This window comes from Cervus canadensis, chromosome X (genome assembly GCF_019320065.1).
Source record: "Cervus canadensis isolate Bull #8, Minnesota chromosome X, ASM1932006v1, whole genome shotgun sequence".
Lineage (NCBI taxonomy): Eukaryota > Metazoa > Chordata > Mammalia > Artiodactyla > Cervidae > Cervus > Cervus canadensis.
Window position 1 is genome coordinate 141850973 of NC_057419.1, and position 8951 is coordinate 141859923.

At 33.9% G+C, this 8951-nt stretch overlaps 1 protein-coding gene across 1 annotated transcript in view; it reads left to right on the forward strand.

Annotated features, from left to right (window-relative positions):
• The window catches only part of ALG13 (ALG13 UDP-N-acetylglucosaminyltransferase subunit), a 73042-nt gene extending 64400 nt beyond the window's left edge, over positions 1-8642 (forward strand). Inside the window, 3 exon segments of the mRNA XM_043457796.1 lie at positions 2225-2265; positions 4073-4253; positions 7709-8642. Coding sequence (XP_043313731.1) covers positions 2225-2265; positions 4073-4253; positions 7709-7974 — 488 coding nt within the window. The 3' untranslated portion in view covers positions 7975-8642.
• Positions 8643-8951: the final 309 nt, after the last annotated feature.

The window sequence follows — 8951 nt, forward strand, 5'->3', positions numbered from 1 at the left end:
AGAAGTAAAAGGAATCCAGATAGGTAAAGAAGAAGTGAAACTCTCACTGTTTGCAGATGACATGATCCTCTACATAGAAAACCCTAAAGACTCTACCAGAAAATTACTAGAGCTAATCAATGAATATAGTAAAGTTGCAGGATATAAAATTAACACACATAAATCCCTTGCATTCCTATACACTAACAATGAGAAAACAGAAAGAGAAATTAAGGAAACAATACCATTCACCATTGCAACAAAAAGAATAAAATATTTAGGAGTACATCCACCTGAAGAAACAAAAGACCTATACATAGAAAACTATAAAACACTGATGAAAGAAATCAAAGAGGACACAAACAGATGGAGAAACATACTGTGTTCATGGATTGGAAGAATCAATATTGTCAAAATGGCTATACTACCCAAAGCAATCTATAGATTCAATGCAATCCCTATCAAGCTACCAATGGTATTTTTCACAGAACCAGAACAAATAATTTCACAATTTGTATGGAAATACAAAAAACCTCGAATAGCCAAAGTGATCTTGAGAAAGAAGAGTGGAACTGGAGGAATCAACCTGTGTTTAGTTTTATAAGAACCTGCTGGTCATTCTTCCACAGTTGTACCTTATCTCCTACTTTTACAAGAACTCTATGCACCTGGTTTTCTACTTCTAAGCCTTTGCTAACATGGTGAACCTACTCACATTCTTTGCCCCCCACTCTTCCATCTAATTTCCTATTTAAATCCTATCATTTTCATGATCCCACCCTGATTACATTTCAAAGTGATGTTTTTGAGTTCTTCTAGTCCTTGCCTGCCATTTTTTAACAGCTTGAGATATAATTCATGCACCATACAAATCATCCATGTAAAGTATATGTAATTCAGTGCTTTTTAGTGTATGCACAGATTTATGCAGCTATCACCACTATCTAATTCCAGAACATTTTCATAACCCCAAAAGAGACCCTGTACCCATTAGCAGTTAGTCTTCATTCTCTCTGACCCTGGCAACTACTGTTCTGCTTTCCATCTCTAGATTTGCCTATTCTGGTACAGTTCTGCCTATTCTGGAGTCATATAATATGTGGTCTTTTGTAGGCTTACTTCTTTCACTTGGCATAGTGTTTTCAGGGTTCATCCATGTTATAACATATGTCAGTATTTCCTTCTTTTTTTCAGCTGAGTAACAGTCCATTATATATAGATACACTCTATTTTATTATCTATTAGTTGATGGACATTTGGGTTGTTACCACATTTTTGCTATTGTGAATAACTGTTGTGTATTTTGTATGCAAATTTTGTGTGAATGTATGTGAATACCAAGAGGTGGAATCCCATGCCATTTGTGGATTTACTTCCTGCTATTATCTTTTCATATTCTTCAGCTTGAGCATTAGGCTTTTATACTGTACTCCCACATAATAGAATACAAGCTTATTCTTTTAAAGAAGCAGTAAATACATTTGTATGTATTGGGAGTCTCCAACTTAAGAAGGAGGGGCTTTCTGAGAGTTTGTTAGTGAAACTCATTACACTGATAAGAATATATGTGAATTCCAGGTCAATCAGTGAAAATGCATTTAGAGCTATAATTGAAATGCTAAGGTTATTCCCTCTTCTCTCATACATCTAGTTTTTGTTTATTTGTAGGAATTTTTAATTAAGTTCTATGTCTGGAGAAATTTTATCACCTTAGGGTATAATTTGAGTTACCTTGCTCATTGCCTCCTCTTTTCGGAGTTCTAGTGGTGGTGGTATGTTTGTCATGTTAAATAAAAACAAGGTAGATTGTTTTAAACAGTGCTGGTTATCTTAGTGGACATCACTGATCCTGGCATTCATAGATCATTAATTTGTACTGTATCTTAGCTCCAAAGACCAGTATGATTGCTTTTGTAGTAGATTTGTATTAAAATAAAATTTTAGTCTTGAGACAAGAAAATGCCTTTATTACATTCTAAGTATTTGCATAGTAGTATTCCTGTAACATCTGCCTAATATTAAGAGTATAATTAAAATATGTATTTTTGATTAAACCTTCGGTTAGAACATGATCTTAGTGTTAGGTAAATGGTCATTTACTATAAGGTAGGATTGAGGGTAGTGTTGATGTGGGAAGACTACATTTGTTGTATATACATTAATAGTCGAAGAGAAGAGCTCTTTAAGTGGTAAGTTTTAATTTTTTATGTCATCTAGTCACTAAAATTTAAATATTTAATTTTAGATACAAAAGTTTTGCAGTACTATTTCAATCTGGGATTACAGGTAAGAGTCCTGTTAAAATTTCTTTGATTTAAAAAAAGCTATCTTAAAAATGTAAGCTGTTTTGATAATCAGACTCTTGAACCTTAAAACTCAAGAACACTTTGAGTGACCTAAAAGGTTTATTTCTGTCTTTATATCTCTGAAGGTGACCCAGGCCAATTTTGTACTTTAACCTCCTAGTGCTTCAGCTTCTCTTATAAAATAGTTTTAAATTGTTGTGAATGGGGTCTCTATGCAGTACAACTTTAGAATATATTGGCCTCCATGTTTAACATCATATGCTAACCGTTCACTATGTTTTTCTGTCTCAAATGGATTATTTATCCGATTTACTTAAAACATTTTTGTGGCTATTTCTGTATTTTATGTGAAAAGTAATTAGACTAAGTCAAAGACATTTAAAGAGCTGTATTATTTTTAAAGCACTTGTGTTTATAGATACTTGCCAAACACTGATTTTTACCATTTTCCTGAGTTGTAGAAAGGGAATACTGACAAATATCTTAATATCACTGAAAGGTATCTCTGACATCGGGTAAGAAACTATCTTCCCCGATAGGCACACATTTATAATTTAAGGGTAATGGAGTGGATTTTTGTTCTTGAAACTGTATTTCCTAAACGCAGTTTCAAGAATTGGAGAAATAAAATGCTTGCCCCTTCAGTTACGTTTATTATAGTGACATGTGGAAACAAAGCAGAGGCAGTTTTATTATTTATTTATTTTTAGTGTTTTTAAGTATAGTTGCTGTACCATATTATATGTTACAGATGTACAGTATAGTGATGCACAATTTTTAAAGGCTATGCTCCATTTATAAATATTTATAAAATATTGACTATGTTCCCTGTGTTGTGCAGTATAGTCTCCTACATTTTGTTGTTATTGTCGTTTAGTCACTAAGCCATTGTCATATTCTTTTGCAACCCCATGGACTGTAGCCTGCTAGGCTCCTCTGCCCATGGGATTTCCCAGGCAAGAATTCTGGAGTGGGGTGCCATTTCCTTCTCCAGGGGATCTTCCTGACACAGAGATCGAACCCACATCTCCTGCATTGCAAGCAGATTCATATATAGAATAGATACTTTAATATTTTCTCATATTAAAAGTAACAGCATTCATTATGGAGCATATGGAAAAATACTGATGTGTAAAGAAAACTGAAATCACTTGTGTAATCAATGTACATTTTGATATATTTCCTTACAGCTTATTTCATAAAATGTGGACTATGCTATGTAATTTTGTAAACTTTTTAAGTTAAACAATATGAGCACTTTTTTTAATTTGATGCCATGATTTTTTTTATTGCCTGTATTGTATTCCATCATGTCTGTGTCATAATGCACTCAAGTTTCTTATTGAATATTTAGGCTGTTAATTTTTTTGCCTTTAAAAATAATGCTATAACAAATATCTTTGTATACAAACCATTGTGTATATCTCTAATTTTCTTAGAGTGCTTTCCTTAAAGAATTTCTGGTCCAAATATGAAATACAGAGGCTGCAAAAGATCTTAAAGTTGCTATAGAGAATAGATTTTCTAAATATCATGTCATTTATTTCAAAAGTCATTGTTATCTCACCTGAAAATCATGGCCTAGCTTTTTTTTTTTTTTTATTAGTTGGAGGCTAATTACTTCACAACATTTCAGTGGGTTTTGTCATACATTGATATGAATCAGCCATAGATTTACACGTATTCCCCATCCCGATCCCCCCTCCCACCTTTCTCAGTGAACAATGGTACTACTTTAAGAAAAGAAATAGTAAAGTGTTTGTTTTTTTTTCACTTTCTTGCCCAAGTGCTATCACCACAGCTACTGGCACTCCATGGTCTATGTGCCACAGATGCAACAGCAGCAGCTTCATGCAGAGAATTATCCAGTCTATACGGAGCCGCCACCTCTAGTAGATCAAACCATTCCTCAGTTATACAGTGAGGTGGAGAGACAAGATGGCACACAGGCAGAAGTATCAGCAAATGGTAAGCGTGTAGTGAGAAATTTTCTATAAGAAAGACAATTGAATTTTATTGTGTGTAACAATAATAGACTTCAGATAGACCAACATTTCTTTTTTTTTATGTAACCATGTAACTGTGTATTGCAACAAAAGTGTAGAAATAGGAAGTTCAGTTTAAACCTTTTCCTAAATTTGGTTCATTTAATCAGTAGCTTTATTTTTAAATTTTGCATACATATATATATATTTTGAGAAGTAAATGGCAACCCACTCCAATATTCTTGCCTGGAGAAGCCCATGGACAGAGGAGCCTGGTGGGCTATAGTCCATGGGGTTGCAAGAGTCAGACACGACTTAGCGACTAAACCACCCATATATATTTTTAATTGGAGGATAATTGCTTTACAATGTTGTGGTGGTCTCTACTATACATCACTGTGGATCAGTCATAATTTTATATACGTGTCTTCTCCCTCTTGAGCCTTCACCCCTCTGGGTTGTCAACCGAGCACCAGGCTGAGCTCCCTATGTTATACAGCAGCTTCCCACTAGCTAGCTGTTTTACACATGATAGTGTGTATATGTCAATGCTACTTTCTCAATTTGTCCTGCCCTCTTCTTCCTCTGTGTCCACCTGTCTGTTCTCTACGTCTACATCTGCATTTCTTCTCTGTGAATAGTTCATCAGTACTATTTTTTAGACTTCGTATATGTGCATTAATATACTATATTTTTCTGACTTTCTTCACTGTGCATAAGAGGCTCTAGGTTCATCCACCTCACAACCAACTCAAATCTATTCCTTTTTATGGCTGAGTAATATGTACCACGACTTTGTTATCCATTCATCCTACACCAGCATTTCTTAAAGCATGGTACATGAACCTCTTGGGGTCCCTTGGAATTCTTTCAAGGGCTCCATGAGGCTAAAAGTATTCATTGTAATACATGGATTTTGTCTCTTTTGCTGTTTTAGATTTGCATTAAGGGTGCAAAAATCAGTGTGGGTAGAATAGCTGACACCTAAGCACAAATCAAAGCAGGGGCACCAAACTATGCTAGTAATCAGCGTTTTCACACATGCTTGATATAAAAATGCCAGCTTTATTTGTTTTGTGTTTGATCAAAGAAGCTCTTATTTACTAAATTTTTAATCTTTGAAAAATTGTATTTAATATTGTATATGACAAAATAGGAAGTATTCAGAAAGCTCTCTACATATCTAAGTATGATAATTGACTTTAAAAGAAAAGGATTTGTGAGCTTGAGTTTCGAGCTAAACTAGCTGACTTTCATGGAATGCTATTTTTACTTGACAGAATGATAGACAAACTGGTTGTTCAGACTGGGGGTCTGGCAGACATTTTCTCAAATGAACAGCTAAGCTTGTCACTTCAAGGAGGGCAATGGATAGTATGTTTTTTTGTCAAAGATAGAAATTCCAACTTTCAAATATAAGTTATCCAGAATTCTAATTTTTATCTAATAACCATGAGCTTGACAGCTTCTAGTACATAATTGTTTCTTTTAATAAAATAGATGATGGGGGGCTATTTATGATACGGTTTTTTACATTGTATAATGAAATGTGTCAACATGTGGGAGATCTGTATAACTTAGTGAAATAGTATTTTCCCAATTACTGTGTATAGTCTTACCTGTGCATGATTTTGTAAAAGATGTCTGCAAGAAAAAACAATAGATTTTAATGTTAACAAAGTATGAATAGTCCACATTGCGATTGACCTCTCAAATCACCACTTACCTAGTTTTGGTGTAGTATCAAAGAATATCTACAGTTATCTGAAAAGGCTAATTATTAGGACTTCTCTCTTTTCCAGCTACATATCTGTATGAGGCCAGATTTTCTTCATGTATTTCAACTAAATATATTGTAATGTGTATGTGTGTTAAACTGCTTCAGTCATGTCCGACTTTTTGCGACCCTATGAACTATAGCCCACCAGGCTCCTCTGTCTGTGGGATTCTCCAGGCAAGAATACTGAAGTGGATATATTGTAATAGATAAAATACAGAAGCAGATATGAGAATCCAGCTGTCTTCTGTTAAGCCATACATTAGAGATTACACAAGTATAAAACAGTGCCACTGGTTTCACAATTTTTTGGGGGGGGGGTGAATAATACAGATTTTTATGAAAAATGAGTTTAACATAATTGGTTTATTTTTATGTGAAATAACATATTTAACTTAGTTTAATTCCTAATGGGATAAATATTGATAAATATAACCCACATAAGGAAAATCTATTTGAGGTCCTCAATTTTTAAGAATATGAAGGGATCCTGAGACCAAAGAGACCTCTGTGCCAGACCATAAGGATGCTTGCTTTTTCTGTCAGTTTATAGTATAATATAGATCAGGAGACATTTTGAAGGGTTTAGAATAGGATCTTTGGACTGCCCATCTTAGAATCAGCAGGAGGTAGAACAATGTATACTAACCTAACCAAATCTGCTTTCCATTCCAGCAACTGCTACTTGATGGATGTGATTTCCACTAAGTTACCTAACCTCCCTAAGTCTGATTTATATGTATAAGTATACTCATCCTGTTGCATGTGAGGAATGTGAATTTTCTTTCCCTCCTCCCTTTTGAAGGCATATTATAGTTTACAATATTAGGACTATAAAATCTCATCCCTCATGTGGTGGTATGATGTGCTCCATGGTAATACAAATTAAGATACCAACTTTTACTGCCTTTTTGTTCCACTTACCTTTTATAGAGCTATTTTTATTGTAGTAAACATGAGACAGTGCCTGTCTTAATTTCACAAAATGAAGTTATCCCAAGTAATAAAGGAATCCATTAAAAAAAACATTTATATATTCACTATAATGGCAGAACAGCATCTGTTTATTTCCACTGAAACTGATGCAGTAGAAGTGCTATAAAATTAAAATGATGTTAGCATGTTAATGACATTTAAGTGATGACTGTTAAATTTTTGGAATGCTTTTCAGAATTTTACCTTCAAGTATAGACCAGACTATAAAAACACTTGAGTTTTTAATTGCTAAAATAATACAAAATGGTTATTTGGGTGATATGTGTCATACGGAAAAAAATACTTGATAATTGTGACCAACTCTTTTAAGAACTTAATTGACAAAAATGACTCTAGAGAATGTTTCTTTGTGTATTTTGTCTGTTGATACCTAACTCATCCAAGAAAGGTAGCTATCTCTAGGTAGAGTACATTTGATACATTTTATATACATATATGTTTAATTTTTTTAATTAGAAAATTTTTATATTTTAGTAGCCTGTTTTGGTCAGTAATGTTCATATCTAAAGTGTTCCTCTTAGAATTGTAGGATATTTTCTTTTTTTTTTTTTTTAGGATATTTTCTTAGAGTTAATGCTAAATTTCATTTTTACCTCAAGAACATCCATTTACGTTGATGTTTAGTGAATCTTTGTATATGAAGTGTACTGTGTGCTTTGTTTCAGGTACTTTTCCAAATGCTGACCCTGCATCTGTCCCTCATGGAACAGTGTATTATCCAGTGATGTCAGATCCGTATGGGCAGCCACCTTTGCCAGGTTTTGATTCCTGCCTTCCTGTTGTGCCAGATTATCCCTACTTTGCTCCCTGGCATCCAGTTAGTGCAGCGTATGGTGGTTCTCCGCAGATTCATGGTGCTATGAGTCCTGGGCCACTTGGCTATATTGCTGCCCCTTCCTCAGCTTCTCATTATGTACCTCAGAATATGTAAGATTCACAGTATGAAGTATTCTTGCACTGCCATCTTTCTTGCTATTTTGGCTTTAAAAAGTGTTTTATGTTAGTGTTTAAGTGATTTAGGGTGGTTAGAGTGGTTACTATTGTGTCTGTCTTTAAGATTATTTTATCTTTTGATTTAAAATAGTACTTTAAAATGAAGGAGTATTTCTTTGGGTTGTGAATAACGAAATTGAGATGAATGTACAACTAACCCCATATTTGAGCACATTTCATTGTATTTAGTTGTTTTCCTTTCAGCCAGCTTGTCAGCTTTATATTAGTTGATGGTACCAATTGATAAAATGAATAAATCATACGAACTGTTTCCTTGGTTCAGATGTCACACATCATATTAAACAATGCAAAATTGGAAAGCCTTCTACTTTTTTCTAAAAAATGAAGCAAAACCAAGAGCATTTGCTTGTGAGTAACTAACTTAATGATATTAAAAGAGAGAGCTCTTCAGGTTTCTTAAGAATCGTCTGACCTGAGTTGCATTCTATGATATTAACCAATTTTGAAGGCACATGGTGCTCTGCTTTAGATTTATCCCATATGCTATTGTTTAATATTAGATTTATGTAATTGTTTTACTGCACAGTATTGATGTCCTTTGCACAGTTAGCAGTAAATAAAAATTAGCATTTAAAATTGCTAAAATGAGTGAGATGTTTTTCTCTTTTGCATTTTCATGGCAGCAAAGAGTACCAGGTATTTGATTGTTTCAATATGTTTTCCCCCTGGTATTTTGGTTGGCAAAAAACATGAATTTATAGCATGAACTGGCAGGGTCAATTGAAATGTTATTTAGTGCTATTAATATTGCAATGCATACTGCCATATCTAGTTCTTTTCTCTTGAGAATGCTTCTTTAAGTTGTGTTTCTGTTTTTCCTTTTTTAAATCTACTAATTGCCTTATGAAATTTTAATCTAGATTTACTTTCTCATTGTCCTGTTCTTCAGCTAGT